The sequence below is a fragment of the Enhydra lutris genome, unplaced genomic scaffold (assembly GCF_002288905.1).
Source record: "Enhydra lutris kenyoni isolate GAN:26980312 unplaced genomic scaffold, ASM228890v2 scaffoldscaffold41, whole genome shotgun sequence".
NCBI classification, from domain to species: Eukaryota; Metazoa; Chordata; class Mammalia; order Carnivora; family Mustelidae; genus Enhydra; species Enhydra lutris.
The window spans coordinates 5247308-5267736 of NW_019154125.1; the positions used below are offsets into that span (position 1 = coordinate 5247308).

The window sequence follows — 20429 nt, forward strand, 5'->3', positions numbered from 1 at the left end:
ACATCCTTCAAGAGTTTCACATCTCAGGGCACCTGGGTGACTCAGTCAGTTAAGCAGCCAACTCTTGATTTTGGCTCAGGTCCTGATCTAGGGTCCTGGGGTTGAGCCCCAAGTTGGGCTCTGCCCTCAGTGGGATGTTTTCTTGAGGATTCTCTTTCCCTCTCCTTCTTCCCCTCCCTCCCCTCTTGCTCCCCCCGCCCCTGCACCAATCTAAATCAATCAATCAATCAATCAATCAATCTTTAAAAAAAAAAAAAAAGTCTTGGCGCACCTGACTGGCTCAGTCGTTTAAGTGTCTCTCTTTGGCTCAGGCCATGTTCCCAGGATCCTAGGATCGAGCCCCGCATTGGGCTCCCAGTTCAGCGGGAGGTCTGCTGCTTCCTTTTCCACTTCCCCTGCTTGTGTTCCCTCTCTTTCTGTGTCTTTCTCTGTCAAATAAATAAATAAAATCTTAAAAAATAAATAAAATTTAAAAAACGTCTCTCATCTCATGCATCATGTGTGGGGTTTGGGGTTTGATCTCTGAAGTTCATGACATTGGGAACCAACTGACATGAGGCTGATTTTTTTGTTCTCTCCCCACCCTGCCCTGAGTGGGGAGACTGGGGTCTGGGGCCTAGGATGGCTGCAAAAGCCAGTACAGTTGAAAATCTTGACAAGATATTGCTCTAATTGGCATATGAGAGAAAATAAGAACTGAGCTCATAAAATATATCTTCAATGTGTAGTTCAGTACAGCCCCTTTTCTTTCTTTAGACTGAGGAGGAGGCCCAGTAGGGTGGACCGTGAGTGGAGAGGAGCCAGTACCACAGATAGAAAGAATGTAAAACCTTGGCAGTCGCAGCTGTTACGGACCTCTGGGCCCTACCAACCTAAGAGAAAAGCAAAGGCTGGGGCAGGAGCCATGGGCCGCCCAAGGGAGCCCTCACTGGTGTGTACCATGTTCTCACAGACCTGAGCAATCACTTCCCACCCCTGAAAACTCCTGTTCTCTATCCCTTTCCATAGCCTGTTCCCCTTTCTTTAGTTTCTCTCATTTAATGAAAAACAAAACCCAAAACCTCCTTCTACCCTGCCTCCTCTACCCAGCCAAATATCACAAATGAGTAATATGGGCTCCTCTTCTTCTCTCCTTCCCTCCAAGTCTTTCTGGTCAGAGTCAACATAGACTACATTAGCCCTAGATCTGCTGGGCTCTTGTTCCTTTTCTTTGCTCCCGGAAGAGGACGGTCTTCCCCAGAATTCTTTGCTGGGCCCTGTTCTCATCCCATGCTACACACTCTGCATAGCTGTAACTACTGTCTGTTGATGGCTTCCAATGCTTGGTATTCCTCCTGAGCTATCAACTTAACTGGTAACCATAATGGTAGAGGACAAACCTAGTTGCCACTTAGCAAGTGCTCACTATATGTCAGACATTGTTTCTTTAGCTCAACGTTTAATTCTCATAGTTATTCTTGACCTCCTCTTTTTGTGGGTGAAGAAATGGAAGCTTAGCTTAATTTATCAAAGATCATGGAGCTAGTAGCAGTGGGAACTGCAGTTGGGATCCCAACCCTTGACTCTAGAGCTCCTTCAGTTGAACATTTTAGATTCTTTCGTTGTTGCTTAGGTTACTCCTAACTGGCCCTGTTTCATCTCTCTGTCATAGCCACCTTTATAAAGTGGAGATGAGGTCATGCCCCTTCTTTATTTGAAAACCTTGAGTGGTTCCTCAGGACTCAAGATACTGTGGAGTTCTGTAGCATGATCTAGGGACACTTCATGATCTTGCCTCTCTTACCCTCTCCAGCCATTTTCTGCCTCCCTCTCTCTGTTTATACTGATTAAGCCATATTCAGTCACTCTTTGTGGCCTCTGACTGTACACATGATGTTTCTTCTAGGACAGCTCCTTGCTTTGCCTTTTCCTGCCTGACTCCTAAGTATCCTTCACCATTTAGCTCCTTCATTAGTCCTTCCTGTTCTCTCTTCGGTGTCTTCTCATACTCTGGGCTTTGTAACCCCCATGCCCCCAAGCACGAGGTTCCGTAGCATTCCCCGCATATCACTATTTTAGCATCTTTATTCACTTATTAGTTCCTTCAGCAAATGAAAATGTATCAGGTATCGGACAACAAAATATCAGACTGGACTGGACCCGAGTGCTGGCTCTGCCACTTCAATAAAGGCATCAAACCTCTCTTAGGATCTTTAACTTTTCTCCATCTTTAAAATATGGATGACTGTACTTGCAGCATAGTTACAAAGATTGTTACAAAGTGTCACATAGTAAGCACTTCATTAATACGTTTATTAAGTATGGTGATGGTGATATTCCTGTGAACAAAACAGACATTTCATCTTGGACTGTAATGATCGGTGGTCTTCCATTCTTGCTTGATAGTAAGGGTAGCATCTTTGTTAGGAACAGACACCAGACTCAGACTTCCATAAACAATTAGGACTTTTTTTCATTTAAAAAGATGTGATACGTTGATTCCAGACGTGATATGACCAGTGGCTAGAAATGTCTTCAGGAACTCGTGTTCTTTCTGCTTCTCTGCTCTCGTTCTCAGTGTCCATGTCACCTTGAGGCTGGTTCCTCTCCTGGACCTATAGCCAGGATGGTAGCCAGAGGCCACTGGGAATGCAGGCTTCCTTGTTCATGTCCTGTGGAAGAAAAGAGCCTTCTTTTTCTCATTTGCTCAGAGTAAGAGTCCATGCTGCTTATTGGTTTCAGCTGGCATAGGCCTGCACATCTCATCCGCCACTGGCGGTGGGGAGATGACCATGATCGTTTAGAACTGGGCTCGGCATTGCCCCTCAGACACACCCCCTTGGAGCTTCTCAGTTCTGCTGCCATAGCATGGAGCAGCCTCAGATGGCCGTGGAAGCAGATGGACACAACCAGCGTCCAGTAATGCTTTATTTGTGGATGTGGACATTTGAGTCTCAGTCCATTTTCTCCTGTTAGTAAGTTTCTGTCTTTGATTTCTCTTCACTTGATCTTCTCTTCTCTAAATGTTCATAAGCTCATGGTCCATGCAGAAGTGGGAGATAGACTGTAATTTGCTCTCCCTGATCTAGAGTAAGTGCTAGGGTTGAGAGAGTTACTTTCAATGTTTGTATAGGCAAGCACCATGTTTTGTTTTGTTTTTACCTCTAGTGCTTAAGTGATTGTCAGGACATGGTAGGTACTCAGTAAATATCGGAATGAACAAACACAGGTAAAAGTCTTCCTTCCTTCCGGTAGATCAAAAGGGCACTGAGGCTAGAGGCGGTGTTTTTGTGTATTCTACACTGCCTTGAATGTAACGAGTGCTCACATATTATGCATTACATGGGTGGATTTTTTTTCCCCCACCCAGGTTGATGTTTTGGGTAAGAAAGTAGATAAAAAAAAATTCTTATTGACATTGTTAAGTGTTGGCGCTGAAGAAACAAACAGCAGAATCATTAGGAAGTGCATACTTTGTTGACATGGAGAATTACTGACATAGGTCAGGTCCTTTAATAGGTCCCATGGAGGCACCATGCTCATATTTTCTACATGGTAGTAACTCTGTCCATGGAAGCTCCTCTCATCCCTCGGGGTTCTTCTTGGCCGTTAGTGCATTCTGATGCGGAAGAAGGTTTGGCAGAAGCAGCCGTTTTGTTTGTTCTGTATTTTGTGAAATTGGAAAATTTCTCTCTACTTTGTAAGACACTGATTTTCCCATTACTTTGATTTTTAGATATGACTGAAGGATAGGCCACAATGATTTATGTGAACAATGAAATTCTACTGAATTTTTGTTCCCTTTTCCTTTTTCTTTTTGATACTGGCTTTTAAAATTTCTTTGGAAGAAATATGAATATTTCCTCCATAACTTAAGATAAGGTTTTGTCAGTTTTGAGGTGCCTGGGTGGCTCAATCGGTTAAGCATCCAACTCTCGGGTTTCAGTTCAGGTAGTGGTCTCAGGGTCCTAGGATCAAGCCTCATGTAGGGCTCCCCACTCAGCATGGAGACTGCTTTAGATTCTCTCCCTCTCCCTCTGCACCTTCTGCTGTGCTTTCTCTTTCTCTCGCAAATAAATAGAATCTTTAAAAAAAAGATAATGTTTTGCCAGTTTTTTTTTTTTTTAAAGATTTTATTTATTAGGGAGAGCTTGCAAAAGTAGGGGGAGGGGCAGAGGGAGAAGCAGAGTCCCCACTGAGCAGGGATCCTAACATACTGCCTGACTCTAGGACCCCAGAATCACAACCTGAGCTGAAGGTTGATGTCCAACTGAGCCATGGAGGTGCCCCTGAGGTTTTGCAGTTTCAATTAAAAAATAAAAATCAATGAGGTGAACAGTGCTAGCATTTATAAAGATGATTTCAGAACAGATTGTACCTTACAATGTTGTATCTTTAAAATTCAAGATTATGATTTTTCCCAAGTGATTATTTTTACCTATATGGAATGCATACCCTAATATAGTACTTAACAAAGTGAATTTTTATTTTATTTTCATTTGATTTTCTCCTCCACTGGGGCTGTGAGCTAAGTGGCCTCTCTGGTTCATTGCTGCAGCATAGGGTAGGGACTGCAAGAGTATTTGTTGAATGAATACATGTTCAGATGCATGTAGAAAATTGTGGAAGCCTTTTAAAATTTACCATCCTGTGATTTTTATTACTTTGTGCCTTAAAATTGGTATTGGCTTATAGAGTTAAAAATGCTTTGTTTTGCGGATCTGAATTATGTTGACCAGAAATGTTCTGTTTAAGGGTAATACTTTTATCCAAGACGGTAATAAAAATATTTACCCACTGCTCCAGGAGATACGCGACCTAATCAGAAGGACAGCACCTGTCAGGCATACCTGTGCTTTCTGCCCGAACATCAGTTTCTCTATACTTTGCAGAGCGCGTTGAGACTTTAGCCTCTTAGCTAGTCTGATCTTCTTGGGTTCTATTCTTGTGGGCTGTCAGCAACAGACTGGGTTTTTCTGGAATATCTCCGAAAGACCAGTATTTGAAAAGTGTTCGCTGCAGTGCCACCTGAGCTCAGGACAGTGAGGTGGTTGGTGACTTTTTTTCTGGGTGACCTCAGTCATGGGAAGGGGGTGCATTTGTTGAAGCTGGAGCTGCGGAAGTGATTGTGGAGGGAGTTTAGAGCAAAATGGGTCAGCAAGAGGAGAGTTACAGGACATCTCTGAACATGTGATGAGATGACATTGACCATCACTTTGGTTTTGAACTGGGGCAGGATCAGGACAGCATGGACAGCCTTGAAGTGTGGGGCAGGGCAGTCAAATGGTGAAGCTGATGGGGTTCCAGCTGTACGTGCCCTGGACGTTTCTGTCCCTCACCTAGAACCAGCCTGTCCACCACCACTGTGTGGTTTGGTTTGGTTTTTTTAAAATGCTCATGTATGTTACATTTGTTTTACCATTTAGATGGGACAAAGAGTAATTTATATTTTTAGATTTTAGTGGGAATCCCTTGTAAATTGTCCAGTGAAGTTAACAAGGGCTTCCTGCATTCCAGGCCCCACACTCAGTGGGGAGAGAATAGAGCAGAACAGTCCAGCACCAAGCCACTGGGAGTGTCGCTGTCCTTTGGGCTGCAGAGCAGTAAGTATTTGTTGAAAGAACAAGCTATGCATGATCAAGGAGGAGGGAAAAGGAAGACTAAAATGAGAATGATCTGAGGCTTTTAAGACTCAAATCTACAACTCCGGCTGAAGTTTTCTGGGTAGTCACATTTTGGGGAATCATGAAAATTGGAAGAAATGGCAAAGATACCTGAAAGATAAATGGCCCATTCCATTAAAGAAAGGTAGATTCAAGGCCACTTAAACTGATGTCTCATGACAACCCTAGCAAATTCTCATATTAAAAATTATTATTATACTTTAAGATTTTACTTATTTATTTGAGAGTACAGAGGGAAAGTGAGAGGGAGAAGCAGACTCCCAGCGCAGCGAGCCGGATGTGGGACTCGATCCCGGGACCCTGGGATCATGACTCGAGCTGAAGGCAAACACTTAAACCAACTGAGCCACCCAGGGCCCTAAAGATTGTTTTTAAGTGCATAGGAAAGAAAGCAATGAAGACTAAGGAGACACTATAGGTTTACTAAGTGCAACTTGTTTAAAAAGGAAAACAAAAATTAATTGTACATTTAATAAGGTTTCTAGACTAAGTGGTCAGGACGCAATGTTGATATTTTTCCTGACTTCATCAAGGTATTTTACACCATCTCTGAAAATCTCCCTGTGCCTAAGATGGCAAAACATGGGTCATATTATATGGTCTGAATCACAGCCGGACTGTGGAACAGTTCCCACAGAGCGCTGATTTTAATGGGCTGGTGTCAACTCGAAGGGAGCCCTGCCCACTTAATGCAGAGTAAATTCATGGGTGGCACTGAGCTCTCAGGGGACGGGAATGCGGGAAGGAGGGAAGACACACTGCAGAAGAATGGCCTGGCTCAGAAGGTAGACTTTAACAGCTCGCTTTTGCAAGTGAACTCACCTTTGAGGACAAGCTGGGAGAGACTTGAAGTAGTAGGTACAGTATCTTGGTTTGTTTTTGTGTTTTATTTTGTTTGTTTGTTTGTTTGTTTGTGTGTTTTTGAGGCCTAGTATTTTGTTTGTGTTTTGGTTGTTTTAATTGCTTTTAGTCTCAGAGGGAGTTGGCCTGTATGATGTGCCTGACAAACAAGAATCCCCTTCAGTATTTGTGTTCTCAGTGACCAGACTGAGGGAGGTGAAAATCCTATTGTGTTGAGTGGGCTGAGTCTGGAATGGTGGCTTCAGATGCGGGGGGGAAGGAGGCTGCTGTTAGGGAGCCCGGATGGCAGACTGCTCAGAGGAGGAAGAGCTTTCTGTGAGGCCCTTGGAGGAGGAAGGGGTGAAAACTCTGGGGCTGACTAGTCTGGACTGTGGGGTCCCCCTTGGGGACATCTCCATCTCCCTGGCTTTGAGCAGCTTCTGGGTGGTAGAGGAGTTAGGTTTACTTTCCTGGGTGCATATGAGGCAGAAACTGGTGGAAACTGGCCTGCAAGTGGATGGAGGTCTGTGAGCAGAACTTGCATGTGGGAGACATTGAGTAGCAGCAGCTTTCTCTTGGGTTTCTGTTAAGTTTGAGACCAGTGACCGGATTCATGTCCTTTTCATTACCACTTCATTTAGGACTTGACCCTTAGCTCCTTGTATCTTCTTTTATAAAATCAGTTTATTTTTGTTTTTATTTTTATATTTTTCTTTCTGTTTTGAAACTTTTAAACCTATATAACAGCAAAAAGCTTCGTACATTGAAAGACTTGTATACTGTTTCGTTGGATTTACCAGCTGTTAGCACTTTGCCATATTTGCTGTGCAGGTGTGTATTTATCCATTTATCTTTTTCTCTCTCGTTTTTTGGGCATCTTCGAAAGTAAGCTATGATCATCAGAGCAATTTAACTCACTTAACTACTTCCTCATCTATCTCCTAAGTACAAGGACATTGTCCTACAGAACCACAATAGAGTTCTCCAACACAAGAAATTATGTAAATACATTCCATATTCAGATTTTTCTAGTTGTCTCCAGAAGCACCTTTAAAACTTGAAGCCTTTGTTTGTTTACTTGCTTTTATTTACTTACCCAGAATCTAGTCATGACTTAACCTTGGAGCTCTTGACATTTCGGATTCCTAGCCCTAACCCTCTGGAGCATTTGATTCTTTTTTTTTTTAAGATTTTATTTATTTATTTGACAGGCAGAGATCACAAGTAGGCAGAGAGGCAGATAGAGAGAGAGGGGGAAGCAGATTGCCCACTGAGCAGAGAGCCTGATGCGGGGCTTGATCCCAGGACCCTGGGATCATGACCTGAGCCAAAGGCAGAGGCTTTAACCCACTGAGCCACCCAGGCGCCCCAGGAGCATATGGTTCTTTAGGACTATATTGGGCCTGGAAATCTGTCTTTTCCTAATTTTTTAATATGAAAATATTCAAACCTTCAAGACAGTTAGAAGAAAAGCTCATTTAGATTCATCAGTTGTTAATATTTGGATGCCTTTGTGTTCTCTATTTGTCCCTCTAGAAAAACACATCATTTTATTCATTTTGCTGCTGAACATTTGAAAGTTAAATCATAATACTTTACCCCATAATACTTTAAGTTGTACTAACATCCTTCAACTTTTTTCCTAAGGATGAGGATATGCTCCAACATAATCACAATGAAATTATCACACTTGAGAAATTTAACACCGCTTTAGTACTGTTACCTAACCTAAAGTCCATATTCAAATTTTCCTAATTTATTCCAATAATGACTTTAAACTGACCCTCCAGCCTACCTTTGAATTCTTGATGTCTATTTTATGTGAAGATTTGTTCCATTAAATTATATTCCGCCCCCGCAAGGCTCAGAGGTAAACTATATGCCTTCTCTGTAAAACGTGTTGCCTTTTGTGATTTTCTAAAGATTTTACCATGTATTCAATGTGAAGATTAAAGAGAAATTTTTCGATTTCTTCAGTGGTCTGGTAATTTAAATTTGTGGGTCATGAAAAGTTGGGGGAAACAAACAAATACACTAGTAAACTAGTTTTTGAAAAAGTTAAGGGGTTCAAGAGTTGGCAGGGCTGTCAGGTAGCAGAGGAATTAGATTGATCCCATCCAGTTGAATTTGAGGGGAGAAGAACTAGCTTAGAATTTTTTTGTGACTCATCATAGCTAATGGAGACATTCCTTAAAATTATCAAAATCTCTCTTGCTTTTACTTGCTGTGATACCTACCCTTAAGCGACATTTAGTTGACATCATGTCTTTGACCTGGTCTTTGACTCTGTGACCTTCCTTCTCGCTGGCACAGTGTTTGAGCTAGTGACAGGGCTTCTGTCAGTGATTGTCACAGGTCCACAAGCTGGAATAGATGTCCCATTTCAGAATATGAAGCATGGAGCCCTGTTAAAGTTAAGTTAGATTTTCTAGTTTGGTTGTAAGTAAAAATAAAATTTTGATATCATCAAAATTAAAAACTTTAACCCATCAAATGATGCTTTAAGAAAATGAATAGGAAAGTCATAGCCTGGCAGAAAATTTTGTAACACATAGATCTATTAAAGGGAAGGTATCTAGGAAATACAAGGAACTCCTACAATTCAATTTGAAAAGGCAATAAAAAAATAGGCAAAAGATTTGAACAGACAGTTCCCAAGAGAGGATAAATGGCCAATAAGTACATCAAGAAAATGCTCAAACGTTGGTCCTTAGGAGAATGCCAATTAAACCACAGCAAGATACAACTACATACTCACCAGAATGGCCAATATTAAGAAGACTGACAACACCGAGTGTTTTGGCAAAATCCTAGAACAAAAGAACTCTCATATCTTCTCGGTACATATATAAAATGGTAGAACCACTTTGGGGAAAGATCTGGCATAATGCTGAATGTACACGCGGGCTGTGATCCCGCAATTTCTAGTAATTTAACCCAAGAGAAATGCAGGCGTGTATTTCTAATGTGCAGCCAATGGTCTTGTATAGGAATATTCCTAACAGCTTTGTTTGTAATAGTCCAAAATGGGGAACCGTCCAGATTTCTGCCAGTAGCAGAACAGCCTGATACACAAAGGAATGCTACCCAGCCACAGAAGAGAATAAACTGCTACTACACAGAACGTACTTGGCTCTCAGGAATATAAAGTGAAGGGAGGGAAGCCTTACACAAACAGGGACATATGGTGCCATGCCATTTTAAGAAATTTCAAGAATTTTTTCACCTACAGTGAAAAAAAAGAAAGGAAAACAAAGAGGCTGCCTCTGGGGTTGGGGTTGGGGGGGAAGGTGACTGGAAAGGGCTATGAGAGAACTTAGGGGTGGTGTTAATGTTCTGTGTTTTGACAGGGATTTGGGGTACACTGTGTATTTTTGTGAAAACTCGGAATGTACACTTAAATTAGAGCATTTCGTTTCATGTAAATTGCACATTAAAAACGATAAAGAAATATTAAACTGCAGTTTATGATATAGAAGCTGAAGCACTTAGGGGAAGTGAGCCAATGTCTGCAGTTCATTTTGAGCTTTATTATACAGATAACGTAGGCTAGTTGATGGGTGTGGGGGGATGAATGGACACGCCGTAAGCGTTGTAACAAAATGTTCGTGGTAGAAGCCAAGTCACAGTATATGGGTATGCTTGGTAAAATTCTCTCAGCTTTCTTGTGTGCTTGAAAATTTCCATAATAGAACATTGGGAAATGACTCATATGTTTTTTGTTTTTTTTTTTTTTGAAGCATATAAAATAGCCATTTGGGGGGCGCAGAATGGTCAAATAGTAGCAGGTGTTCGTGGGCTGCCCTAATACGTGCATCCACGTTTTGTAGCTGTTTCATTTAGCAGTCTTTTTCTGACAGGGTGATGATAGACAGTGTCATTTTCTTCCAGTCCTTGTGCTTAGCTGGGCTAGATTAGTCTGTGGGTGGCAGAGGCTCTTAACTGTCTTTGGGGCCGATTCCTTAATATGCCAGTCAACTCTGCCCGTTCTAGTCTGTTTGGTTTATATCAGATCTCACTTCCAAAGCGGAGTTTCTTGTCTATTTATTAGCAGTAAGGCAAGAGGGCCTCTCTTTATGTGGTCTGCTTTGGGGCAGTGCCCTCCTTGCCTCTTCTAGTTTTTTGGCCTATAATTTTCTAATAATTTGACTCTAAAATCTGTATGTTTTGCAGTTTACACATGAATCTACTGTATTTTGTGCTAGGGCTTTCATATACCCCTTCCCTTTCTTCCCATTTGCATCTATAGGACACTTTATCATAAATGTTGAATTCTTTTGTCCTAGAAGTGGAAACTGGTGAGGAAGGACACCTTTGGATCTTTTGCTTTCTAAAGTGTTTAAGGTCAAAAAGCCTTTGGGGACACAGCTGCAAATCAGTTGTGGTCATACCTGTTGGCTTTGTGACCTGGTCTCATTGCCTCACTACTGGAGTTAAATGAGTGGGCCTAGGCTTTTTTTTCATGTTACTCTTTTTAGTTTTGGAAAAAGAACTTTTTGTTTGTTTGCTTGAACAACTTTTCACTACCTCAGAGTTTCTGAGGTAGTGAACTCACCTCAACTCAGTTTTCTTTATACCTTCTGCTACTTCCAGTTCAGCAGCAGACTGTCTGATTTTGAACTTCATAGTAACTGACCACCACTAATAACTCTTACCCACATACAGATGACTGATTAGCCAAGGAGTGCTTTTTCCCTCAAGTGTTTTCTCTTTCTCGAGTCCTCCGTAGGGAGAACTAATTAAGTGGAAAGCACTAACCTGTTGGACGTGGTGGGAGGAATGAGTTTTTGGAGTTCACTACCATTTATATCATGATTTTAGCATTTCACTAATGGATCTTTGGTAAATCACAGATCCATAAGGTGGTTGATGGACCTGTGTTCATCACTGCTGAAGAGAACAACTGAATCCAGAACACAAACACAGGTGTACCTGGAACAGTGGTTCCTCAACCTGGGGTTCCAAAGAGTAGTAAATGTTCCAAAAAATAAAGGGAGGCTGTTATAGATAGGTGCGGCTAATATTTCAGTTTCCTTTATACTGGTGAAAATGTAAATGACTTTCTCAGTTTTGTTTTACTAAATTGTAATACCCCTTGTCACTCTCTTAGTCACTCATGTCTTTTCTGTATGGGGTTAGTCAGGAGAGCAGTGTGAGGCATCGGACCGTGGGGCCAGGTGCATGGGGCTGCGGTGTCCTTCCAACTTGGGCCTTCTTATGTCAACATAGGTGACAGTCACTGAAGATGGATCAGTGAGGAATTTTTCTGACACAAAGCAATGAAAACTTGCTCACAGACCAGTTTGAGTTCATGACCAGTGTTTGGTGAACACTGAGCTTCTTTTTTAATATTTCTCTTAACTATTTGTAAGTCTTTTCCTATTGTGAGTTAATTTTAACATAACTCATGGAGATGGAGGAAAATTGAAGTGACGTGGCATTTGTTGGACTAAACTTTGCACCCTTATTTCTCATGTTAGCAGAAAGAGGTTTGATTACTCATATAATAATCAAGAATTTGAGAAGGAGTTTATGCATTTAACAAATGTTTATGGAGTTCTTACAAGGTATAAGGCAAATGTACAGTAATCAACAAGGCAGATCCTTGGCTTTATGAAACTTGCATTCTGGAGGAAGAAAGAGATTTAAGAACTAAATACCAATGAAGTAACTTTAGGAAGAAGTACATACTACCATGAGAGCGTATTAGAAAGTGTTCTCACAGGAATCAATATACAATAGGAAAAGGGTATTCTCTTCAACAAATGGTGTTGGGGAAACTGGACCACTTTCTTTCACCATACACAAGAATAAACTCAAAATGGATTAAGGACCTGACCTGAATGTGAGACCTGAAACCATGAAAATCCTTGGAGAGAGAACAGGCAGTAATTTCTCTGATTTTGGCCATAGCAACATTTTTCTAGATATGTCTCCTGAGGAAAGAGAAATAAAAGTAAAAATAAACTTTAAGACTACATCAAAAGAAAAAGTTGCTGCACAATGAAACAATCAAAAGAATGGAAAGGCAGTCTGTGAATGGGGGAAGGTATTTGCCAGTGACATAGCCGATAAAGGGTAAGTATCCAAGATCTATAAAGAATTGATTCCACTCAACACCCAAAAAACAAATATTCCAATTAATAAAAAGTGGGCAGAACACCTGAACAGACACTTCTCCGGAGAAGACGTACAAATGGCCAACAGACACATGAAAAGATGGTCAACATGACTCATCATCAGGGAACTGCAAATCAAAACTACAGTGAGATCTCACCTCACACCTGTGAGAATGCCTAAAATCAAAAACACAACAAGCAACAAATGGTGGTGAGGATGTGGAGAAAAAGGAACCCTCTTGCACTGTGTGGGAATGCAAACTGCTGCAGCCACTCTGGAAGATAGTATGGAGGTTTCTCAAAAAATTAAAAATAGAATTACCCTATGATCCAGTAATCACATTACTAGATATTTACTCTCAAAGTACTAATTCAGACGGATATATGTACCCCAATGCTTATTGCAGCATGATTTAGCATAGCCAAACTATGGAAGCAGCCCAAGTGTCCAATGATAGATGAATGGATAAAGAAGATGTGGTATATGTATATAATGGAATATTATCTAGCCATAACAGAAAATGAAATCTTGCCATTTGCAATAACATGGATAGAGCTAAAGGGTATAATGCTAAGTGAAATAAGCCAGTCAGAGAAAGACAAATACCATGTGATTTCACTCATATGTGGAATTTAAGAAACAAAACAAACGAGCCAAGGAAAAGAGAGAGTGGCAAACCAAGAAACACTCTTAATTATAGAGAATAAACTGATAGTTGCCAGAGGAGAGGTGGGTGAGGGATGGGGGAAATAGGAAATGGGGATTAAAGAATATACTTATCATAATGAAAAAATAATAATAATAAAAGAGAGAAACAACAGAAAAAGAAAATGCTGTCACAGTATTTTGGGAAGGCTTCCTTGAAGAGGCGGGATTTAAGCAGAACAAGCAGGAGGTAGTTAGGCTGGGGAAAAATATATGGTGGTCCACCAGTGTTGATGTTCAGGAAGAGAGCATAGCCTATGCAGAGACCCTGTGACAGGACCAGAGTGGGGTGAGTTTTTTTTTGTTTGTTTTTGGTTTTTGTATCTGGAACTTACACAGCTACAGGAAATGACACAAAATGAAAGCCAGAGTGGTAGGCTGGGGCCTATTCAAGGCTGTGGGCTTGTAGACCACATCAAAAGTTTTTATTTTATCCCGAGAATAGTGTGAAGCCATTCAGGGGTTTTTAGAGGGTAATGATATAATTGGATTGGAAAAGAAAAATATCGTGGGCGTGCCTGGGTGGCTCAGTTGGTTAAGCATCCGACTCTTGATTTCAGCTCAGGTCATGATCTCAGGCTCGTGGGATGGAGATCTGTGTCAGACTCCGTGCTCAGAGGGCAGTCTGGTTGAGATTCTCTCTGTCCCTCTGCACCCCCACCCTGTGCATACTCACATGCGCGCTCTCTGTCTCTCTCAAATTAATAAATACATCCTTAAAAAAAGAAAAAGTATTGTGGCTGCTGAATGGAACAATAAAGGTATGTTAAAGTATTGCGGTAGCCTAGGAGATGATGGTAGTGAGAATTTAGGCAACCTCAGTAGAGAGGCAGAAAGATGGGTGATTTGAGACACAGTTTCCCATTTTTTATGTCATGGCACGTATAGATGGTTTTTTAAAAAGTATCATACTGTGGTAAATAGACAAGGATGACCCAGGGGCTGAGGGGAATTTGTACTCTGGCATAGTTGTAACCCATTTGTGTCAGTGTCTGTGCGTCAGACTCATAGTTGGGTGTTTGGGAAAAGAGGAAGAGAATGAAGTCAGGGATGAATCCCAGGTTTTTGGTTTAAGCAGCTGGTTTGATGGAAGTGCTTCTGAGATCTGGACAGCTAGAAAGGAGAGGGGAAAGATCGTGGGTTCAGTTGTGTATATGCAGAGTTTGGGGTTTCTGTTAAGTATTCAGATGGGATATTGAGTGGGCAGATATTCTCCTTTGAGGAGAGAATTTAAGCCATATGGAGGGTGGCTCAAAGTCAGCTAAGGAGATGGCATAGGACCAAGGCATACAGAATTTCTGCATTGAAAAGTCAACTAGAGGATACTGAACTAGCAAAGGACATTGAGAATTAGGCCAGAAAGGTAGAAGATATACCAGATGATTCTGAAGCAATGAAAGTCAAGGAAGGAGAATGTTTAAGGAGGGAGAAGTCTTCTGAGAGGGCAAGTAAGATGAGAACTGAGAACGTTCCATGGGGTTCGGTGACCTGGAAGTCATAGGCATGACGTCAGAGCAACTGTACTGTGCAGAAGCTAGTTCGGATCATGGGCCACCAGACAGTGAAAGCAGGGAAGTAACAGCTCTGTTGAGAATGTCCTCTGTGACGGGGAGGAGAGAGAGCAGGGGCAGGCTCTGGGCTTGAGTGGCTGCGGGTACAAGAGAGTGAAAAGATGAGCAGAGTGAGGGAGCCAAGGGCTTGGGAGGAAAGCAGAGAATAGAGGTGGTGAATGGAGGTTAGAGATGGTTGGCAGTGCGGTGGAGAGTTTCCTGCTGAGGCTTCTGTTCTCTGTGATGTAAGAGGCGCTGGCATTTTCTGAGTATGAGAAAATAGACTAGGGGCTGAGATGTTGGAGATAGCCCTCGTGGAGAGCAGGAGAGTGAGTGTTCTAGAGCCTGGGCAGGATTGACACACAGCCCTGACAGCTGATTGGGGTTGGCTCCACTGTGTCTGTGGAAATTCCTTGGGTGTGCGCCTCGCTGCCCTTCTAGTCATAGGGAGGGAGAATAATGGAGTTCATCCAGGGAGATATGGCAGATGCGTGCCCTGAAGGGATAGAGGGACAAGGGGTTTAGCGAGTCAGGGAGTGATTTCACTGATGAACTGTGGACTCTTAAGATGGATATGGAAAGATGTAAAGGCAGGAGGCAAGGAGAGGTTCAGAAGAAGGCAGAAACAAGAAAACTACAGGATCCAAGAAGAAGCTGTTGAGTAAACCAGCTGGACAAGTGGGAGGGTTATGATCCGGATGGGTGTTTTTATCCTATGTATCACACATTTGGCACAACCTAAATCTTCCAGCACTGAGGGGGGGCACTGTGTTTAAGGAGATTTTTACTCACTGTCTGCTGAGTTGCCTTTTGTTATGTCTGTAATACTGGCTATTTAATATCAGGTTTCAAGTGGTAAAAGTTGCTCACATTTGCTTTGGAGACTATACATACATGAAGGGGGTATGTGTGTGTATGTGTATTTAAGAAATATATTTTTGGTATCTTACAGTATCCTGCAGTTTTCATGATGGGGTCATGCAAACAGAGCTTTCTTAGCCGGGTTGCAGGATCTATGAGGATGATTGTACCAGGAAAGCTAGAGATATTTCACCAAGGATGAAGATATGATTAGGAAGGTGAATTAAGGTGGGTTTATAAGAAGATCCACAGTAGGGATATAAGAATGAATGGTGGGTAGAGGATGGAGGCGAACAGGATCACTGGAGATGAAGGAACGAAAGAGAACATGTCATATTTGCCACACAGATAGATACTGACGTCATGTGGTGTTGTATGGATTATGGAGGTGAAGACGGCAGTGAGGGGCAAGGGCACTGGAGGTTGTCCATGACTGTGACAAGGGAGGGGGAGGGTAGTAGAGTTGGATGGCATGGGCCACAGACGAGCAGGGTTTTGTTGTTGTTTTCTTTTTCAGGTGGTAAGGAAGTGATGGTCTAGAAATTGGTAAAAGCAAGAACTCTTTTCCTCCTCTTCCAGACCTTGAGAATTAGGGTTGCACCCGATCACCTGGCTGGGAACCTGTTAGATATGCACATTCTCAGGCCCTACTGACTCAGAAGCTCTGGGGGTGGGCCCACACTCTGTGTTGTGACAAGCCCTCCAGGTGACTCCAGTGTGCTGGTGAGAACCATTGGTGCCAGTGATAGCTTGCTTGGGTGCGGGGAGGGAAGTAGTCAGTGTGACCCGTGAGCTGTCTGATGAGTTTCCCCTAGTATGTTTTGGAAGCAGATAGAGATTGGACTTAGTGGACATGAGACTTGGCTTTTCTGGCCTCCAGTGGCATCAGGCTGATAATAATAGTTTCAGAGCACATGCTAGATGTTTGGTCTTTGCCTGGACCTACGAACTTGCTATTAGCCCCAGCAGTGATTACAAGAACTGGTTCATTTATAACTTTGTCATTGCTAGGGTTTGAAACACACGATTCACTGTATGCACATGTATTTATTTTTAAACTTTTCATAAACATTTCCTGTCATAAAAATAAGTTGTTATTCTTTAGATTTTATTTATTTATTTGACAGAGAGAGAGATCACAAGTAGTCAGGCAGGCAGAGAGAGAGAGAGGAGGAAGCAGGCTCCCCACTGAGCAGAGAGCCCGATACGGGCTCGATCCTGGGACCCTGGGATCATGACCTGAGCCGAAGGCAGAGGCTTTAACCCACTGAGCCACCCAGGCACCCCAATAAGTTGTTATTCTTGTAAGTGGTAGTTACAATTCAAAATTTCTTTTTCTTCAAGGAATGTGATTGATTGAATGTTATTTCAGATTTATCCTAATCACGCTATCTAGAATACACAGGTATGCCATTATTGTGACACTAAGGAGGGAAAACATTTTATGAAAAAACTGCAAAACTTGTAAAATGTGAAGGAGAAGGTTGTGTAAATGTGTGTGATTTGTCGAGGGGGTATCACTGGAGCTGTGTTAAAAGGCTTCAGGGATGAGGTGTATATGCGGATTTAGTAGGTGTGACTCCTGTCTCAGTTCAACGTTGGCCACAGACCTGTAATTGGGATGCAGCTGGCTTGGCACTGGCCAAAGGAGGGAAGGATGGGAGGGAAGGAACCCCAGCAGCTTGGGCAGTCATGGAGGCTTGTGTGTGCGTCCTGTTTGGTTCGCACCATTGGTTCGAACCAATGATTGGTTCATTGGTCATGCGTTGCCTGGATGAGTTCAACAAACATTGATTTCGCATGCCTGATTTATGCCAGGACACATTTTAAAGACAAGGAAGTTGAGGCCCCCAAATTTAATGTCTTCCCCAAATCGAAGTTAGTGAAGAAGCCAGGAATCGAATCGGGTTCCTTAAGTCTGAAACAGGCTATGCCCCTCCCCTGTGTGAGTATAGGGGCTTGGTTTCTTGTGGCCCCGGGACAGGTCTCTTGTCACTCACCCTCTCTCTGAAAACAATAAAACAAAGGAAAGCCTCCAAAAATACTAAATTTTGCATGATGGCAGTCATCTTAAATCCCTGTCAACAAGTGAGTCACTATCATGTAAGTTTTAGCAAGCCCTAACTTCAGCAGGACAGGTCTTTGAGGAAAGGAAAGGGAAACTGGAAATGGCTCTTGGTCAGAGGACACCCAAGACACTTGTCAGTTTTGTTTAGTTGGCCCTGATGCCTTGTTTGCTCTGTTTCTAGTCAAATATTGGGACCATATGTTGCTGACTCCTCTTCAGACCATTTAAATGTTTAATTTGCAGGTGAAGCATTCAATTTGACCGAAAATATTAAACACTCATAATAAATAATTTTGGAAGCCTGCTGCCTTGCTCTGGATACTATTTGTGCTGAATTAATTATATACACTAATCAGAGCTCTGATGAATTCTGTGAACTGCTAATCTTAAATCAGTGGATAAATGGTGGTAGCATTGGGCTGGTTTTATTTCACAGAAGGGATGATTTGGAGTTGGGAGTGGAGAGAAGTGGAAAAAATCAGAATGTAGTTGCACACTCTCTTTCCAATACCTTCTCTTGAGGTCCTGTTTCCTAGATCACTGCCGTCATGCTAAAGGATTTCTTCTTTCCCTGTCCCCTCTTGCTCTCCCAGCCTCCCTTTCCTCTCCTCCCTTCCCTCCCTGCATGCTTTCATTCTCAGTTCCCTCTCCCTCCTTCTCTAGTGAAATTTCTTTTTTTTTTTTTTTTAAATATGGAGGAATTAGACTTGGGATGGTAATGTCTGCATATCAGAATTCTAAAAGCATTAATTAATTTATTACTATTTAGTGTTCTGTTTCACTCACACAAACTAAGTCATGGTCTTTTTCATGTAAGCATTTGATTAGGTTCTGAAGGGCTAGATCAAGCTGGTCCTGGGCATGGAGCCACATGTTACAGCAAGACTTGTTTCAGTTTTGAATGATTTGGTCGTTGGGCTGAAACCATTGAAGACCGATCCCAAGAAAACAAAACTGGCAGCACAATTTGTTCCATTTCCTTTTCTCCAAAATGCTTTTTTTTTTTTTTTTTTTTTTTTGAGGGTTTGGGAGTTGGAAGACAGGACCAACCAAGAGGAATCCCATAAGTGGGAGAGAAAGGCTATTGCATTGTTAGCAGCATTTCAGCCTGAGTGATTAGCAGTATTTGGCCATGAGAAAGAGGCCTCTAAAAATAACTGGTGAGCAGAGTTTGCAGTCAGGTCCAATTTCAGTTCTAGAGGCCTTGCCTGTGGAGCAGTTGGCCAGGCTCAAGCTCTAGTAGGGAAGGGTGTTCAGCCTGCTGATAGCGCTCTGGTTTTTGTCTTCCATCTGTATTATTCATGGATTAAAGCAAGCAAAATGGCTGAAGGTAAAGCTGCATTTTTATTGTTTGGGTTAAAACTGGTTTAGGATCTAGCTGGCAAATTTTAGCTTTATTTTCAGTTGCGCACTCTTAAAAATATTTTTGGCTAAGTGCTTCGACCACATCTTCTGCATTTTCTATTTTAAACTACTGGAGACATCAACTTCTTATGGTAGCTAAATTTTTCATGGAGTAATCTGTCTTTAATCTGAATATGTTTTGGTGTCTTAAAATATCTATTCGTATATTGTACTATCAGAGACCGCAGTTTACAAACTTCAGAAAAATGTATGAATGGCCTTCCCTGGTTTTATAATTACAGTGAACTTAAAGAATGGTGTGTATTCAGATCTCAGATTATAGGAAATTTAAGGCCTGTGTGAGTCTCAGCCTATATTAGCAAGCACATTTAATTGGTTTAAGGAAAGCTTGACTCAGACTTTACCATATGTGGAAACTGACCAAATTTTTGGAAGGGGGCGTTATATGGGAAGTAAAGACAATAGAATTTTATTTTGTTTTTGTTTTTAAAATGGGATTATTAACTACAAATGTTCTTTAACAATGTTTCGAATTTACATTTTTGTTTTTTTGTTTTTTTTCCCTTACTTTGTAGGGTGAGAATCTCTTTCCACTTAATTGAAAGTAAGCTACATTAGCTCATTATGGTTTTGCTTTGTTTTTCAATTTGTTTTGGGCTTTTTATTTCTGTTTTTATTTGTCACATTAGATAACCCTACTAGGTTGGTTAAAAACTACCATAGTTCTGCTGTGGCGTATATGTTCACAAGCAAAACACCATCTCAAGACCCCAGGTTTCTATAGCCTTCCCATCTTGCTCATTATGTTGAAATTTTATTTAAGGAAAAAAAAAGACGTTATTCAGACAGCTTCCAACTCTCAGCTGCCTAAGTGGCCAGTGGAAGGAGTCTATTATTAGTATAGAGAATATGAGTATTCCTACTCTGAACATCGGTGTGAGTAAATGGTTAGAATGGGTCACTTGACTATTCTGATAAAGTACCTCATGTCGCCATGATGAAGAATTTGAGGTATGTATCTTGAGTTCTTTTATAAGACATTTCTCCCCTTTTCTGAGGATTATATAATCTGTGTAGTGAGTGAGGTAAGATAGGCGGTACGTACTGTTAACAGTTCTTGACTCCCAAATGCTGACATTTTGAACATGAAAAAAATAATCAGTTTGATGAGTTGCTTGACAGTTTTTGTGCTTTTTTTTTTGTTAAAATTTTAAAAGTGTGGGGTTTATGTATAAATACAAACTTACCAGCAGAACT

General features: G+C 41.6%; 1 protein-coding gene across 2 annotated transcripts in view; it reads left to right on the plus strand.

The window, feature by feature from the left end:
• Window positions 1-20429, plus strand: part of LOC111155376 (aspartyl/asparaginyl beta-hydroxylase-like) — a 58038-nt gene that overhangs the window by 11652 nt on the left and 25957 nt on the right. Inside the window, exon 1 of one of the 2 annotated variants that reach the window (XM_022515525.1) lies at window positions 19128-19137. The exons of the other annotated variant lie outside the window; for it this stretch is intronic. Coding sequence (XP_022371233.1) covers window positions 19128-19137 — 10 coding nt within the window. Of the gene's footprint in view, window positions 1-19127; window positions 19138-20429 lie in introns of those variants that run through there. 2 annotated transcript variants of the gene reach the window in all.